Source organism: Rutidosis leptorrhynchoides, chromosome 6, assembly GCF_046630445.1.
Source record: "Rutidosis leptorrhynchoides isolate AG116_Rl617_1_P2 chromosome 6, CSIRO_AGI_Rlap_v1, whole genome shotgun sequence".
Lineage (NCBI taxonomy): Eukaryota > Viridiplantae > Streptophyta > Magnoliopsida > Asterales > Asteraceae > Rutidosis > Rutidosis leptorrhynchoides.
In genome coordinates this window covers 63,593,604-63,612,870 of record NC_092338.1, presented here as the reverse complement: position 1 = coordinate 63,612,870, position 19,267 = coordinate 63,593,604, and the positions used below count along the sequence as shown (strand labels likewise).

General features: G+C 36.6%; 1 protein-coding gene across 1 annotated transcript; it reads right to left on the bottom strand.

Moving 5' to 3' along the window:
• Positions 1-5,120: 5,120 nt before the first annotated feature.
• Positions 5,121-7,646, bottom strand: LOC139853700 (uncharacterized). The gene is made up of 4 exons (XM_071843067.1): positions 7,419-7,646; positions 6,857-7,263; positions 5,923-6,024; positions 5,121-5,187 (listed from the first exon to the last, which is right to left on the bottom strand). Exons 1-4 carry the CDS (start codon positions 7,644-7,646, stop codon positions 5,121-5,123), a joined length of 804 nt encoding a protein of 267 aa, XP_071699168.1.
• Between the last annotated feature and the right edge of the window lie 11,621 nt (positions 7,647-19,267).

The following is a 19,267-nucleotide window of genomic DNA, read 5'->3' as shown; positions in this document are numbered from 1 at the left end:
TGCTGCACTTGACCAACGTCAACAGATGAAGTTGGCCATTCCAGGCGAGCTTCGTCGTGAATTTTCCAAGCTCTCTGCGCTTGATGCGCACAACAGTTTTGTTCAAAACTTTTACATGTGTTTCAACTCGGCATACGATGTGATATGCCGGCAAGAACAATTTTTCAATGTGCTTGAAGCTGAACAGCAGAAGTACAATGCTGAGAGGATCAAGGCTGAAAACAGCGAGAAACGCTGTGTTGATCTCTCCTATGAGCTCACCGCGGCCAAAACCGCGGTAGATGAATTGAAACTACAGGTGTCTAATGCAGCTGACAAACAAAACAATCTTCAGACAACAATCTCCTCGCTACAAGAGGAGGTTTCAAAGCTTACTGCGGAGCGAGATAATGCTCTGGCCTCCGCAGCCTATGCGAAATTTGAGTTCTCCCAACTCCGCAAACACTTACCGGAGTTTGCTAAAAAGGTTCTCAATTCGCGTCCCGTGAATGTTCTGTTTTCTACTTACGCAGCTGCTTTACGACTGCGCGAGAGAGTAGAGTTTCTGGATGAAATTGCTCCACATTGCACCATACCAGATCCACTACCTTCCACCATTGGAGATCGCGTTTGTTCACTTGCAGAAGCACGTGAAGCAGCTGTTACTGCACAAGCAAGCTTAGCAGATATTCCAATCGACAAAGTTACTGCAATAAGTCAACAAGATGATGCTAGTTTAAAAGACATCTTTGAACTTGACTTATCTAAGCTAGAATAGAATATTGTAGAAATTAGCGCGTAGCTATCTCTGCGCCGTTATCAATGAAACTTCACTTTTTCATATTTATTCGCGAGTACTCTTTATTTATATAGCGCTTTTTCGTAAACAGTATTCATAACACAAACTTGTCCTTTGCAATTTCCAACTTCTATTATTGTGCACATAATAAATGCGTACTTTTGCGAAACAATCTGTATGCGTATATATTTATACGTTATGAATCTTCCAAGGCCGCCGAAACGATCCTTAGGCAACTAATTAGCATTGCGAAGCATCTAAGTATTGGCAAAATCAAATACTTAGGATATAAAATTCCTTTCGCAATAATTTATATGCAAAAGTGGGCAATTTCATCACTTTGCTATCAAAACACTTGTGAAATACTACAACTTTATGAAACAAACTATAAAACATTTCATAATCATTCGAATTTCACAGATAATCTTTTCGCATACTTTTACAAGTGTTTATTTTTAAAATTCCTACAAGCGTGATCAAGACTTGCAAAAAATTAAAAACAGAAACACCTAATAAGTATATCATCAGCCATATGCCTTGAATCCAATTTCGCACTTTGAACATATATCCTCTATAGTTTTCGCCAAGCTATGCGTAATATCGCTTTAATAAAACAGCATGCCACGCATTAGGTAAAATTCGCCCTTCCATATCCGCGAGCTTATATGATCCTGCCGCATTAATTGCCACAATTTGATAAGGTCCTTCCCAATTAGGACCCAATTTGCCAAGCTTTTCTGCTCTGCTTGCTTCATTATTCCGCAGCACCCATTCGCCTATATCGAAAGACAAAGTACGCACTCTTTTGTTATAATACTTAGCAATTTGCGGCTTATTATTCGCTTCTCTGATAGCAGCCATTAACCTCCGCTCTTCAATGAAATTCAGGTTTTCGCTCAACGCATCATCATTAGCTTCTTCCTCAAAATTAACTATTCTGTGCGTTGGTACCAAAATTTCTGCGGGAATTACTGCCTCAGAACCATATATCAAACTAAAAGGTGTTCCCCCGTGCTCTTTTTAAAAGTTGTGCGATGTGCCCACAACACATTGGGTAATTCATCTATCCAACCAGTTCGCTTTTCGCATAACCTCTTTTTAATACCGCTTACTATATCACGGTTGGTTACTTCGCATAAGCCATTAGCTTGTGGGTGTGCAACTGACGTAAACTTTTGTATGATATTTAAATCGGTGCACCATGTTTTGAAAGGATCTTTCGCTATTTGTGCACCATTATCGCTAACCAGTTCTCGCGGAATGCCAAATCTACAAACAATGTATTCCCATACAAAATTTCGCACTTGTACACCAGTGATAGTGCGGACCGCCTTAGCTTCAACCCATTTAGTAAAATAATCGATTGCCACAATCAGGAATTTAACATTGCCAGGCCCTGCAGGAAATGGGCCTACAATATCAATAGCCCATTTGTGAAATAGCCATGGCGAATGGACAGGAATCATATCATGCCTTGGCATTCGGTTCTGCGGGGCATGCCTTTGGCAACTTTTGCATCTTTTAACAATTTTTGCCACATCGCGGTATATGGATGGCCAAAAGTAACCCATCCGCATAATTTTCGCTGCAATTGTTTTGTAGCCTGAATGCAGTGAACAAGTACCATTATGCACTTCTTCTACAATCATTTCTGCCTCAATTGGGCCAACACATCGCATCATTGGTCCGCAGTACGATTTGAAATATAGGATATCATTTTGGATGATATACATTGGTGCCCGCTCTCTTACTAAACGAGCTTCGCGGCTGTCGCTTGGCAAAGCATCATTGCGAATATATTGTATAATTGGCTCCATCCAATTTGACTGTTCTTCTTCAACGGATGCGACCATTAAGTCACTATCTATTGACTTACTTGGTAATTCCTCAACCCATACTTGTTTTTGAAAATGCGAAAACGTTAAAGCGGCCAATTTGCTCAAAGCATCCGCCTTCTTGTTTTGACTTCTTGGCACTTGTGCAAGTTCAAAATGCTCAAACCGCGCTGCTAGTTCCTTTAATAGCTGCGAGTATTTTTGCATAGAAGGATCATGTGCTTCGAAAGAGCCATTAAACTGATTTGCTACTAACTGCGAATCCGTAAATGCTCGCAACTTAGCAATATTCATTTTTCGGCAATATTTAAACCAGCAAGTAATGCTTCATACTCCGCTTCATTATTTGACACATCAAAATTAAAACGCAGTGCATACGTATGCTCCTCACTACTTGGGTTTGCCAAAACCAAACCCGCACCTGCACCTTCTGCGCACGAAGCACCATCAGTAAACAAATCCCAAGTTTCATCAAGTCCCGGTTTCAACACGGTTCGCTCATTAATCACCTCCAATTCTCCAGACATTTCAGCGAGGTAATCCGCCATAACCTGTCCTTTTACAGCACTACGCGGAAGGTAAGATATTTGATAAGCGCCTAATTCGACTGCCCACAATGCAAGTCTACCAGATATCTCTGGTTTTGTTAAAACTTGCTTGATTGGCATATTAGTTAATACATGCACTGGATGCCCTTGAAAATATCTTCTTAACCTTCGCGATGTTAAAATAAGTGCATACACAAACTTTTCGATCGGCGCATAGTTTACTTCACTTCCTGTAAGGGCTTTACTAACAAAATACACCGGCTTTTGTATTTTGTTCCTTTCCGCGATCAAAACTGAACCGAAAGTTTCGTTTGCCACTGATATATAAAGGTAAAGAATTTCGCCATCAATTGGCGCTGTTAGTGTAGGCAAAGTTTTCAACAACTTTTTCATCTCTTGAAATGCGGTTTCTGCTTCATTGGACCAAACAAAACTTTTTTGTTTAAACATCCTTTTAAAGTTTTGAAAAACGGCAACTGCCTTTCAGCAGCTTTAGACAAAAAGCGCGTTAACGCGGCCAGTTTTCCCGTCAAACTTTGCACTTCTTTAATCGTTTTTGGCGCGGTCATATTTTCTATAGCCGCGATCTTTTTTGGATTAGCTTGAATACCTTGTTCTGTAACAAGATATCCCAAAAACTTTTCTTCAGTTTCACCGAAGCTGCATTTTAGTGGATTGAGTTTCATGTTTATTTTTCGCAGTGTACCAAATGTTTCGCGCATATCTTCAATAATTCGTTCTTGCGTTTTGTTTTTGATCACTAAATCATCTACATAAGCCTCAAGATTACGCCCTATTTGTTTGTCAAACGCGGTATCAATCAAACGCTGATATGTCGCACCCGCATTAATTAAACCAAAAGGCATCATTATATAACAATATATGCCTTTGCCCGTATGAAATGCGGTTTTATCTGCGTCTTCTTGAGCCATTGAAATCTGGTGATAACCTCTTGCCGCGTCCAGAAAACATTTATATGGGAAAGCATGCAAAGATTCCACTTTTAAATCAATTTTTGGAAGCGGATAGTTATCTTTAGGGCACGCTTTATTTAAATCTTTGTAATCAATACACATTCTCCAAGAACCATCAGGTTTTTTCACCAACACTGGATTCGCGATCCACGATTGGTATTGAACTTCACGCAAAATTCTAGCTCTCACCAATTTTGCTACTTCTTCGCACAACCATTTCACGCGGTCTGGGGCCATACCCCTTCACTTTTGCACTATAGGTTTTAGGGCTGGATTTACATTAAGCCTGTGTTCCGCAATATGACGCGGAACACCAGTCATATCGTTTTCGCTCCAAGCAAAAACATCCATGAACTGGACAAGTAATTGGATTATTTGCTTCCTAGTATCCGTGCTAATATTGCGTCCCACTTTAATTTTCTGCTCAGGGTATGCGGGATTAATAATTTCCATATTATCAGCATCATCAGCAGTTTCCTGCCCTGCGGCTTTTACATTAACAGCCGCACAAATAGGCAAAATGCTCATTGAACATATTGTGGCAACCCCCTTATATGTTGGAAATTTGATCATGCCATGAATTGTGGACGAGATAATTCCAAATTTACTTATAGCGGTTCTTCCCAGCAGCAAGTTATAGCGAGATGAGGCTAGCATAACATAAAAATCTAGCAGCGCCTGTCGCGCCAAAGCGTTGTCATTTTCATCGGCGGGCTCGATTTCTAATGGCAAAATGCCCATGGGCAATGAAGACTCTCCTGCAAAACCAGTTAGCGAAACCGCAGTTGGTTGTAGGTTTGCTTTAATACCCTCCGGCAGCTGAACAAAGCATTGTTCGTAGATAATATCTACACTGCTGCCATTATCAACATGGACTTTCGTGACTGTAATTTCAGCTTCTGCGATTTTGCACGATACTATTATCGGCATTTCAGAAAAATCATCGCTCTGCATTTTCGGGAAACTAATTGGCGCAAATTGCCAATTATGATACATTTTGACTGACTTTCGCTTTCTTCCTCTTTTTTGGGCATTTGCTCGCACAGCAACCACTACATCACCATTATTTCCGATATTATTCATTATTCTAAGCAATCGAGCAACTTAACGCTGATTTTAAATGCATTCACCTGCAAATCATCACAACAAAAACACGATTGAAATTAAACTAAAGAATTAATCATTTGACAGCGCAAAATAAATAATTTTCAGTTTAATTCGTAAAACGTATCCCACGGATGGCGCCAATTGATCAATCCTTAATTAATGATGTTACTTAATTACGGATTGAGTGCAATAAGATTATGATGGAGGATGGAGTGTTTGATGATTATTTTGGGCCCCGATGATCGTCTTTCACTTTAACTATCAAGTGATCAATCACCCTGACCCGGTCTTGATTGTTAATTAGCATAATTCACCTTTTGCGCGATGTAAAAATCCCTTTGGCAAGGTCACAAGTGGAAATCACAAAGGCTTAGGCAAAATGGCAGAGAATCAACCACCCATAAATGAGAGGCCAAGCTCCCTATTTATAGTACTCGAGATATCCGCGGTCTGCGAATTACTTAACTATCCGCGGAAACTCAGCGGATTAAACCGCAGTCCTTTATTTGTGCGGAAATATAGCTGTTATACTTATTTTCAGCGAACACTTCATTCCTTTGCATTATAATTCGCGTAATTCTGCTTTAGGCTTTTAGCAAATAAAACACACATATACAATGTCATGTATATGATCATTAACCATACAGAACTTTGTTGATTGATAATATGAAGAAGCTTACTTGAATGGAGATGTCCTTATGCCTGCTGGAGTATTTTTATGGTGTATCATGCGAACCTTGTCATAATTTGCACCGCTTAGCACTCCAATCTTATTATCAACACTAAAAAAAGACATTTCAAGATTGAAACACTTCAGGTAAGTCTTCTATATAATAATACGCAGGGCATAGAAGAAGCTCTTTAGACAGTATTAACTTAGTTATCATCAAACCCGTGTATATATATATATATATATATATATATATATATAAAAGATCCGGAGCTAAGCAACTTTTTTAGGATAAGGGGATAAGTAAACTTGTTATTATTATAACATTAAAATTAGAGCTTAGATTTAGAAGGAAAAAAAATCTTGGATTAGTATTCATTGTGCTGCTTATAATACATCTAATGTATGATACGCAAAACTAATGAAAATTGACTAACGACTAATGAAAAACACTATTTAGGGTTTAAAAATAGGGTTTAGAAATTATAGTTTAGATTTTAGGGATTAGGGTTTAGTTTTAGGGCTTAGATTGAGTTTTTTTTTAAAACGAACGGTTTAGAGTTTAGAATTTTGGGTTTGGGAATTAAACCCTAAACTCTAAATCGGGCTAAATTTTGAAAAAAAAACCTCACAGCAGGTTAACATACATCAAATGTATGTTAAGCTGCTGTATAAAGAAGAACAAATTTTATTTTTTTCTGAATCTTCACACAGTGAATACTAATCCCATATATATATTTTTTTAAATCTGAACTTTAATTTTAAAGATATAAATGTAACAAGTTTACTTATCCCCTATCCCCAAAAGAGTTTTTTTTTTTTATATATATATATATATATTTTAAATTAGAATTTAGACTTTAAAAAATCTAAGATTAGTATTCATTGTGTAGATTCATAAAAAAAATATTTTTTTAACAGCTTGTTATCAGAATGTATTGTACCTTGTTGTAGCAAGAAAGCTTCCAAAAGGAGAGAAGTAGGCAGAATTTACAGTCCCCGTATGGCTAATTAACTTAAGAGGTTCAGGCTTACGCTTACCAAGTTTTCTCAAATCCCAAATGCACGCAGTTTGATCCGATGAACTTGTAACCATCAAATTAAGATTGTCTGAATTAAAATCAATTGTATTAATCCTCAATTCATGCAAGTTCCTTGAAAATGATAACTTCCCAGATCTCTCATCCCAAATACGAACTACTCCATTACCCTCGCCAAGATATAATGAGTTCACATCATCACATCGTTGAGACATCGAAAAAATTGCATGCTTAGTAGTATATGTTACACCAAATGTCTCCTTTTCAATATCTAATGAACGAACTAGACCATCATAGCAGCTTGTAATTATCTGCAACAAGTTAAATTTACATGACTATTTGTTAAAACACTTTAATAAAATGTTCCCTTTAATCAAAGGGTCAGCCCTTTAAGGGTTGTAAGCACATAATAATGTTCCAGTCACAAATATAAAAATTATCAAGTATAGAGTCATAAACAAAGTACCTTGTTCAAGGAAAAGGGTTGAATCACGATTGATGAAACGGGCGCAAAGTGAGGATGATACTTATAAATCCCATCACCTTCTTCATTATCCGAATCCACATTCCAAAAACCTAAATCTCCATGACTGTTGCCTACTACAACCATTCTCATATGTTCTGATTGGAAGAACTTAACACTCAATATTCTTTTTGGAACAAGACGAGCAATGTTCTCTTCTTCCAACTCCATCTTATCTAGATCAATTGAAGCCATAACCCTAGACTTGTTCACACAATTGATCGGTGTCGAAGGGTCGACCAAAAATAGCCTAATTACTCTACTTTAGATAGGGTAAGCAGGATTCGTTTCACGGGAAGTTATGGTTAACTAGCAAGCAATTTCAGGATTGGTTTGTTGGTTTAACTAAAAACTACTAAGATTAATCAACTACTTAAAACTTAAAACTAAAACTAAAGTGCAATTGGAAGTATTGAAATGTAAAAATGAGAGTAAAGCCTTTATCCTTTCACAATCCCAATCTAACATGTATTCATTCAAACAAGTATTATGTTTATCAATTGTTGATCAAATCTCATAGACAAGATTTCTTGAGTTCATTACTTCTATTATTTTGGGATTAAACTATGCAATCTAGACAATATGTCTTTATCCCTAATCTAATTAACACTAAGTTGGATCAAGAACACACTGTTAAATCACAATAATTTAACTTGCAATAACAAAACATAGAATTTGCATTAATCAACAATTGATTTGGTTCACAATATCATAATCCATAAGTATTAAAACATCACAAACCACATAATCTTAAATGAAATCATACATATTTAATTGTTCATGGAAAGGATAAAGTTAAGAAGACTAGCCAAGCATGTTGGTGATGATGATCATGGAGATTCTTGAAGATTGCATGATGAACAACACCTTGATCTTGACTTGAATTCTTGAATAATGATGATTGGATGGTGTTTTGATGTGTTTGGGAGTGTTTTCTGCTGCAAAAACTGATGGGAAAAGTTCCCCTTTCGTAACCCTGATGCACCCCTTATATAGGGGTTGGATAACTTGATCACAAAGCTAAAATTCGTATTTTCCGGCACCAAAATATTTGTATTGGCGAATTTTACGCCAATCCTGACGTATTTTACGCCAGTGTATTTTCAGCTTGGGCGTATTTTTACGCCAGAAAATGACTTTTGCACTGAAAGAACCTGAGAGATGGCGTATTTTACGCCAAGCCATAAAAACCAAATTGTAGCCCTCTAAAATACGGACGTCTGGGCTTTTGAATCACCTCGATCGGAGGTCGTATGCTCAAGTTATGGCCAAATCCGTAACAGCGCGCATGAGACAACTTTTTCAGCATTTTCAGCATCTTTTATCTTCTTTTCTCCACAAACCTGAAATATACGAAACTATATCAAAGTAACTTGTTTTCCACTTAAATGTAATCACTTTTATCATGTTTAAGTACAAACGATCGTGTCAAACAATGATCGATCAAACCCCCCACACTTGACTTTTGCTTGTCCTCAAGCAAATCTGTTTTTGACTATAAAACAACTATACCTAAGTGGCCTTGATTCAAATAACTTTTCGTAAACAACATTAACTATTAATCGAGATGTAAGGACAATACGGGACAATCACTCAAAACCTCAAACAATTTTCAACCTCTAACGCTTCGATCATAAAACTATTCCTCATATAACATTTTCAATAATTCCAACGTTATTTATAACATTAATAACCTCAATCGTTTCCCAAAATCATCAAATGGATTAACACTTAGAACTAAATTAAACAAATATCCTTCACAACTTTTCATGATCCATACTTAATCTTTTAACAACAATATAAATGTATCTAAATAGCATGTCAAAAGAAACACAAAATGGGTTAAATTACATCCGGAGTGATTTCATTGGGTTAGTCATGACTCAAATAAAAATTGGTATAAAACGGTTACGAATGTCGAACCAATCAAACTTTATAAGGTTTAGAAATTTTAACGTGACCCTCATTCGTACAAAGATAAATTAATTTAAATCGGAATGTCAACTATATCTAGAATCGTGCATATGTTTGTGTTTTTGTCCTCCTTAACTTTTCAACTAGCCAAACTCATGCCCTTGTCTACACTAGTACTAAGTGCATAGCTTCTAAGTCCCGACACCAATGAACCCCCTAAGTCTAATTGGAAATACCCCATACCACAAGCTCGATGAAATGGATTTTGGTTACATTGCCCATTTGTACGAGGCATCACATGAAAGGTGTAGGTACTTTTGTGAAGTTATAAGGAGTCTTGCATTTTCGACTTGACATTTCAACGAGAACGAATTTTATGCCTCAGTGGTCCATGCTTTATAAGGCACTCGTTTCACAATTTTTGGCATAATCTTCTTCTACTCTCTTTTTTCATCATTTTTTTTTCTATGCCTCAGTGGTCCATGCTTTTTAGGGCAATCGTTTCACAATTTTTGGCATATATTTTTTAAATTCGTCTCTTTCACTTCCTCCTCTTTTTCTTTCTTTCTTTTTTTTTCTTTTTCTTTTTTCCTTTTCATGATAGCACACAGCATTTAACATATTAAGAACATTTAGGATGTAACGGTGGATGCGTGGTGATGGTGACAATGATATATAGATATATGTATGTAATATAGATAATGATTGTTGGGTGTGGTGAATATCATTGTCAAAGCTTGTGATATAAAGTACCCCCTTTCGACCTTTGCCTAGGGAAGAGTAAACTCTACAAGTGTTGCATTGGTGACCATCATCATTATTATGCACTTTCATACTAGTGACTAAATCGTGGAATCCATTGTGGAACCTGGGAAACCACTCTGAGTCAAACTAATTAAACAGCCACAAACACTAAAGCCTAATAGCTAGTTATAATTGTCATGCTAATTTAAACTAATTATGTCTTAGCAAAAATGAGTTGCGTTGCCACCTAATGATACCAAATCTAAACAAGATAAAGTAAGATTAAATTCGACATCAATAACCAAAAATAAGGGTAGGAACGGGAAGTTGGTTTTCCTCTTCTTTTTTTTTCTCTACTAAGGCTTAGGCTGCTAATGGTCACTAATTGATTCTAGTACACAATTGTGTACTAACAACCTGGGTAGACTGGCTGCAAAATAAAAAAAAATGATTTAAAAAGAAAATCCTAAAGTGTTTCTTTATCATTCATGTTACCTAGAATACAACAATGGGATCTCATATTCATCCTTTCTTTTCTCATGAGAATACAATTTCTTAAAGTTAACTAGCCGAGGTCAACAAGGTCAAATGCATTCAATAAATTGCCTAACACTATCATTCCACACCGGCCAAGTCCAAACTTCCAGGTTAATTCTTAGTCACTATGGGTACTCTCATGGATCAACATCTCAATTATAGCTTTAAAATGAAAAATTTAACCACCTAGGCGCTTTGAAACCATTTATTTCATAAAACCTCAAAACAACCATCATTTTCAAGCTACGCCAAATGTGAAAATTTCCTTCCTCCCCCCCACACTTAAGTCATGCTACGTCCTCGTATGCATGTTTAGAAATTATTTTAGACAAACGTGAGGAAATTAAACAAAGAGAAAAAAGAAAAAGAATAATATTACCCGGGATTAAAAGTAACTTCCCAATATAATTGTGATAAGCACACCAACTCCCATTTCATCACACAACATGTTTCTTCCATCAAACTTTATTCTTACAAAACAAAAATAAAAGAAAACATAAAATCTAACTAGCCCACTTTCGGAGGGATCCCGCTTTAAACCACCCCATTCCCTCGGGTGGACGAGTTTTGTCTCGTGAGAGCTTGCAGTGAACATACCCACAAAGTTCATTTATATAATAAATAAAGAAAAATAATATATAAATAAATTAAAGAAGACTTACAAACTCTACAAATAGTTCGTGCAGTTTTTATTTCTGAGTCGTGCACACGACTCGTTCTTTACTTCAGCTAATTCCAGGACTGTAGAAGATTCCTCCTGCTCTCGCTTTGTGAGAATCTTCATTAACTCTAACTGTTCTCAACTTAGACTCCAACCATGCATCATCTTCCTTGGTGACTTGCATTAACTCAAATAATTTATCTTTTTCTTTAGGAGACGAGTTACACACAAGACGGTTACTCAAAGTTTCATCTCCTCTACTCCTAGCATCATGGACCCGTCTATGTAATTTTCTCATGGAGCGATTAATCACCGGGTCATCCTTATCTTCCTCTACCTTATCATGCAATCTCATAAAAATACGTGGTGGATTTTCCTCGTCTCCCCCACACTTAGGCCCCTCAAGATCCTCTAAATTTGAAGACACCTCATAATTAACTTGAGAATTCAACTTCACATTCTTATTCACGTTGATTTTGTGACCTCCAAACCTTTCAACAAGTTTTTCTACGTTCCCCCCGTTACTTCGACTACCTTTCCATCGGATTGTTTAGATTTTTCAAGTGTAGCATCAGACACATTCCGAACACACATATTTGCCATTTTGTTATCACTAGATACATGCTCAATCGTCTTCGGAGTATCCAATTGTTCATCCTCTTCGCATTTAGAAACTTTTTCATCTACCTTAACAAATGTGGATACTGCCATTGCGGTTTCTTTCACCGGCAATGAACAAGTGGTGGTAATTGACGAACTCAACTTGGTTTCAAGAACTTGACTCAGATTTTTCAATTCCCGCTCAAGATTTTGTATCGATTCTTGTTGACTCATCAAAATTTCTGCATTAGTTCTTATTTGAGATTCCATGAATTCACTCGTCATACCCTCTTCACTAAATTTCCTTACATCCTTTTTCTCTTTCACATCCGGTGCATACTTTTTAACCTGTTCATGGTTAGTATCCAACACAAAACAATCCTGGACATTCGGTGTATGTAATGAATTAAAAATATTAATCCTTGATCTCTTATTACCAAAAGAAATGTCCATAACCCCGGTTCTACAATTGATAAGAGCATCAATTGTAGCCAAAAATGGACGACCAAGGATGATCGTCGGTTGGGTTTCCCTAAAAGTAATCTCAATGTCCATAACAATAAAATCTACGGGGTAATAAAAATCTTCAACTTTCACAATCACGTTTTCTAACATACCCCTTGGAGTTCTAAATGACCGGTCCGCAAGTTGGATGAGAATATCAGTTTGTTTTAAAGTTCCCAACTCGTACCGTTCAACAAGACTCGATGGAAGTATGTTAATACTAGCCCCCAAATCCAATAAAGCCTTTTTGACATTAACATTACCCACCGTAACCGAAATTAATGGTGTCCCCGGGTCCTTAATCTTCGGTGGAAGTGAACCAGAAATGACCGCACTCACTTTTTCAGTTAATTTTACCTTTTTGGGCAATGATGCATTTAGTTTCCGTTTTTGAACACATAAATCTTTTAAAAATTTAGCATATGCAGGGATTTGTTTGATTGCATCAAGAAGTGGGATATTTATTTTTACTTGTTTAAATGTTTCCCACATATCATCTGTTTTTGGTCCCTTTTTCCCATAAGGGAATTGGTTTGGGGACTCCAAAGCCTTGGGTAATGGAATGGTATTAGTCTCCATGTCCGTTTCCTCAAACTTTTCAACTACCGGTTTTTCAACATTTAACCCAACCCCAAAATCCACCGGAACTTCATTACATCATTACACAAATCATTTAAAACAGGAGACTTACCTGGACCATACTTGATTTCTGATTTCTTGGGCATTTTTACCTTGTTATCATATGGCTTTCCACTCCTTAAAGTGCCCACCATGTTCACTTCATGTCCTCTTCCTTGTGATTCATGATTCGGGTTAAGCAATGTATAACTCGGAATTGTATTTGATTCTCGTGTTGCCTTTTCCTCCGCCACTTGACCAATTTGCTTACCCAATGCCGCAATTGACTTATTTTGAATTTCCAAAGTCTTCTTCATCTCTTCCATGAATGACTCCATCCTAACATTTGTGCTTGAGGATTGATTTAGTTGATTATTTTGAGACAAGTTTTGGTTTTGATAGTTATGGTTTTGGTTTTGCCTTTTGTATTGGTTGTTGTTTTGGTTCGGGTAATGGTTTTGGTGTTGGTTTGGTGCATTCAATGTGTTGTTGTTGTCCCAGCTAAAGTTTGGATGACTTCTCCACCCTGGGTTGTAGGTGTTGGAATATGGATCATACCTCCGCCCTTGAACCTCGTTCACTTGCTCTTCTATCCCTAATGGTATCCCCTTTTTGCAACCGTTTGCATAATGAGAAGCATCACCACATATCGAGCACACATCCTGAACCTGCACAAAATTAACACTACCACCCTGGTTCGGGTTGTTAAATATTGGAAGCAACATCTTTATCTCATCTAATTCCTTTTCTAAATTCCTAGTTGACCCTCCCGAGTTAGACATGTGGTTAACATGGGAAGGATTGTGAGTTTGCCGTGCAACCGAAGCTTGGGTTTTTGAACCCTTGCTCAATTGCTCAAAAAATGCCCATTCATCCTCACTACCCCGAGTCATAAACACACCACCACTAGCCGCTAATAGAAATTGTCTATTTTGCAAGTCAAGACCATCATAAAAAACTTTGACAAGTTCCCATTTCGGTATTCCGTGGTGGGGACAAGATCTAAGTAATTCCTTCAAACGTTCGTATGCTTCATGAAAAAGTTCACCTGGCAATTGTCTAAAAGATTTTATTTGCATACGCATATCCGAAGTTTTACTTATGGGATAAAATTCCTCTAAAAACCGTTCTTTCATCTCCGCCCAAATATTAATACTCCGGGCGGGTAAAGAGAGAAACCATCGTTTTGCCTTATCTTTAAGTGAATAAGGAAATAATCGCAGACGTACCTCATCATCAGTGAAACCATTTACTTCATTAGTAGCACATATTTCATTAAACTCAGTGATGTGTTCATATGGTTCCTCGTTAGCCATACCTCGGTAGGTTGGCAAGATCGAAATGAGTTGAGGTCGGACCTCAAATCGTCAATTGTTTCCTCCTGCCGGTGCAGGATAAACAATGGGTGAATGATCCTCAAAATCACCCGGTTGGTAGTAGGTGTCTACCCCTCTTGGTCGTTCGGCCATCTCGTCTCGTTGATCAAAAACTTCCTCTTCAGTGTCGAAATCTGATTTAGGAGAGTTTGGTGGAACAATCGGATGTGACTCTAACTGTGGTTGAGTGGATGCTGAAGCCACTGTCGAACCCTTTAAGATTCTTGTAGCTTTTCGATTAGCATTTGCGGATTTCTCGATTTCCGGGTCTAAAGGCTTAAGATTTTGATCACCCGAACTCCGAGTTTGCATACACTAACCTGCACTTCAACAAAAACAAGAACACCGAGCGTAAAACTGACAGAAACAAAATAAACAAGACACTATTTTTGGATTTTTATTGATTTTATAATTTTTATGGTTTTTTTTTCTAATTTAATCGAAAGCAATAAAATAAGAGCTTGCAATCAAGCGCACACCTCCCCGGCAGCGGCGCCAAAATTTGATCGGTGTCGAAGGGTCGACCAAAAATAGCCTAATTACTCTACTTTAGATAGGGTAAGCAGGATTCGTTCCACGGGAAGTTATGGTTAACTAGCAAGCAATTTCAGGATTGGTTTGTTGGTTTAACTAAAAACTACTAAGATTAATCAACTACTTAAAACTTAAAACTTAAACTAAAGTGCAATTGGAAGTATTGAAATGTAACAATGAGAGTAAAGCCTTTATCCTTTCACAATCCCAATCTAACATGTATTCATTCAAACAAGTATTATGTTTATCAATTGTTGATCAAATCTCATAGACAAGATTTCTTGAGTTCATTACTTCTATTATTTTGGGATTAAACTATGCAATCTAGACAATATGTCTTTATCCCTAATCTAATTAACACTAAGTTGGATCAAGAACACACTGTTAAATCACAATAATTTAACTTGCAATAACAAAACATGGAACTTGCATTAATCAACAATTGATTTGGTTCACAATATCATAATCCATAAGTATTAAAACATCACAAACCACATAATCTTGAATGAAATCATACATATTTAATTGTTCATGGAAAGGATAAAGTTAAGAAGACTAGCCAAGCATGTTGGTGATGATGATCATGGAGATTCTTGAAGATTGCATGATGAACAACACCTTGATCTTGACTTGAATCCTTGAATAATGATGATTGGATGTTTTTTTGATGTGTTTGGGAGTGTTTTCTGCTGCAAAAACTGATGGGAAAAGTTCCCCTTTCGTAACCCTAATGCTCCCCTTATATAGGGGTTGGATAACTTGATCACAAAGCTAAAATTCGTATTTTCCGGCACCAAAATATTTGTATTGGCGTTTTTTACGCCAGTGTATTTTCAGCTTGGGCGTATTTTTACGCCAGAAAATGACTTTTGCACTGAAAGGACCTGAGAGATGGTGTATTTTACGCCAAGGGTAGCGTATTTTACGTCAAGCCATAAAAACCAAAGTTGTAGCCCTCTGAAATACGGACGTTTGGGCTTTTGAATCACCTCGATCGGAGGTCGTATGCTCAAGTTATGGCCAAATCCGTAACAGCGCGCATGAGACAACTTTTTCAGCATTTTCAGCATCTTTTATCTTCTTTTCTCCACAAACCTGAAATATACGAAACTATATCAAAGTAACTTGTTTTCCACTTAAATGTAATCACTTTTATCATGTTTAAATACAAACGATCGTGTCAAACAATGACCGATCAACAATCATCATCATCATCATCATCTTCTTCTTCTTTAAATTGTGATTGCTTACAAGCACGCAAAATCTTATTGACTAGTGACTCATTGGAAACGGAACAAGTACTAGCATCACTCATAGTAATCGGTACCAATTCACGAGGGGACTTATAAGGGATATCCTTAAAATCATCTAGTAACCCTGGTGGATTTGGGGCTTTTACTTGACTTCTAAGCGATTTGCGGATAACAATTGGGGTTTCAGATTTCAATTTCTTCTCTGGATTAATTTTATATGCTTTAGCCTCTACCCTGTTCAATCACCATTAACATAATCAACATAAAAACTTAATAACGAACATTTACTTACATATCAGTTACTTGTTGGATTAATTGGTTGTGTTACGATTAATGGTTGTGTTACAAATTTGGGGTTAATAATTTGGTTATTATATTTGTTATATGTTAGCTACTATTATTTAAATATTAGTTTTGGTCAGTTGATTTTATCATTGGAATTGGTAAGACTTGTCAACCGAATTTGAAGGATAGTTTGAGGAATTGTACGTGGAGTGCTTAATGTACCATATCTTTAGGTTGGTGGGGAAATGGGTGCTATTTTTAAGCTAATACTTGGCTATATATAAAGCCTGCAACTGATGTGAATAAAGTGACAGAAAATCACAATGTAGTCATATATGTTCTTTGCATCTTTTTATTATTTTTCTTCTACAAGTTTTATTTAGTTTAAAATTTTGAAGTTAAGTGTGAGTAGTTAAGGGACTTGTGTCCCAACAATTGGTATCAAGAGCTTAGGTTCGATTGAAGTGGGAGTGTAGGTTTATGTTCTAGGAGATCAAAAAGGTAGCAGAGAAACAAGTCATGATTAAGGCCTAAATCAGTGGGCTTGTTAACCCAGATTTTTGATCCAAGAACAGAGGGATGTAAGCAACCAGAAAAGGTTTTGATCGAAGTCTATAAACAGCAGGAGAAAGGTAGCAAAAGGTGGTTGCAGGTGATACTTTCAGCAGCGTTTTACTCGATTATCAAACCTTGGTAGTGCAGAAAATTTGAAGGATGGTGAACACGAAGGATACGGTTTTGGTCACCAACAAAAAATTGATTCAAAAGGATAAGATACACCGTTGTAGACATAGTGGCTATAGAGATTCAAACCGAGATGGCTATGGGCGTGACCGGAGATGAGGTCGGGTGTCCGGGAAGAGCCGAGATGGTGGTAAGTCCGGGGAGATCCACGTTATATGTCACAAGTGTGGTGAACGAGTAGCGGATTGCGGATACAAACCAATTAAGGGGGTGATTGTTGGATTAATTGGTTGTGTTACGATTAATGGTTGTGTTACAAATTTGGGGTTAATACTTTGGTTATTATATTTGTTATATTTGTTATATGTTAGCTACTATTATTTAAATATTAGTTTTGGTCCGTTGATTTTATCATTGGAATTGGTAAGACTTGTCAACCGAATTTGAAGGATAGTTTGAGGAATTGTATGTGGAGTGCTTAATGTACCATATCTTTAGGTTGGTGGAGAAATGGGTGCTATTTTTAAGCTAATACTTGGCTATATATAAAGCCTGTAACTGATGTGAATAAAGTGACAGAAAATCACAATGTAGTCATATATGTTCTTTGCATCTTTTTATTATTTTTCTTCTACAAGTTTTATTTAGTTTAAAATTTTGAAGTTAAGTGTGAGTAGTTAAGGGACTTGTGTCCCAACATTACTTACACGTATGTATATATGTAAAACTAATTGTGTATATATAATATATAAATTGAAAGAAATGAACCTGTGGCGCTTGGAGGAGGCAGAAAGATCGGAAAGCTTCGATTTAATGTTGAGTGAAGCGAGCAAATCTTCGTTGCGTTTGATGTTTTCGAGGCGTTTCCGTTTATAATCGGTGACACTTTTAGTCGCCATTATGTAGTTCCAGAGAGAAAGTAGAGCGACAGCAAAATGGGTATTTAGAAATACAGTAGCAGAAGAATGGAGAGGGCGGCGGTAATGGTGAAAGAAGCGGGAAAAGTTATTTGGGACACAGCTAACGAGTCAAGTTATAATTCGGTGATTTGCTATTTTAGCTGCAGATTTGTTAGTTTTATTTCACCCCCTATATTATTGTATTTTTCAAAAACGATCCGTATAAAACGATTTGTGCTGATTTAAGTGATAAACCTAATGGCTGAGAAGTTATTAAAGTTGCTACTTTAGGCCTTAAGAAATTGGAACACACATTTTGTTTGGAAACATTGAAGATAATCACAAGTTTATGAAAATAACTATCATCAACCAACTCAATGTACTACTCGTTCGTGCATAAATTTAATGACTAACGACAACCTTAGAGTCGTAGTTCTTTAAGACCATCATAAAAGTTGTCATTAAAAAACTCCACTATTTCATATTTTTAAAGGTTATTATCAAAATTTTATACATATAAAATGTTTGTATATAAATGACAACCATTCATTCTGAGCCGACGAATTTTGAACCATAAACCTAAGTGTTGGTTGGAAATCTCATTAATTAAAGAAATAAAGTATCTTATTCACTATTGCTAAAGTATAACATTTATTATTTGCTGTTACTAAAGTATAGCGTTTCTTGTTCACTAATACGGAGTACTAAAATATGTTGCTTATTCAGTGTTAATAAAGTACTCCATATAATGTTTCTTCTTACTGTAATTGTGTCAATACTACTAGAAACAAGAACAGAATCCCGACTTGTGTGATGTGTCAAAACACTATTCTTTCCATTATGTTAGTCACTTGACTATTGCCGATAAAATGAATATAAAATTTAATATAAACTAGGCAATATCACCTAACCTTCAAGGCTAATTTTGCAAAGGTGTATCCTTAATTATTTCGAGCAATGTGATGGGCATAAAAACATGTATAATGTCAGTTAAGTTTTTTGGTGATTGTTAAGGGTGCCCACCAACGAGTTGCAAGTGAATGTATGTGAGATCATATATCTGATTCCTTTTTGTCATCATGGGTGAGCTACTTCGTAAGATGTTTGCTAGACTAAGGATTAAGGAATATGTTGTTGTATTTGTTCCTATGGAAGAAGTGTGTAACATCAAAAACATAACAGA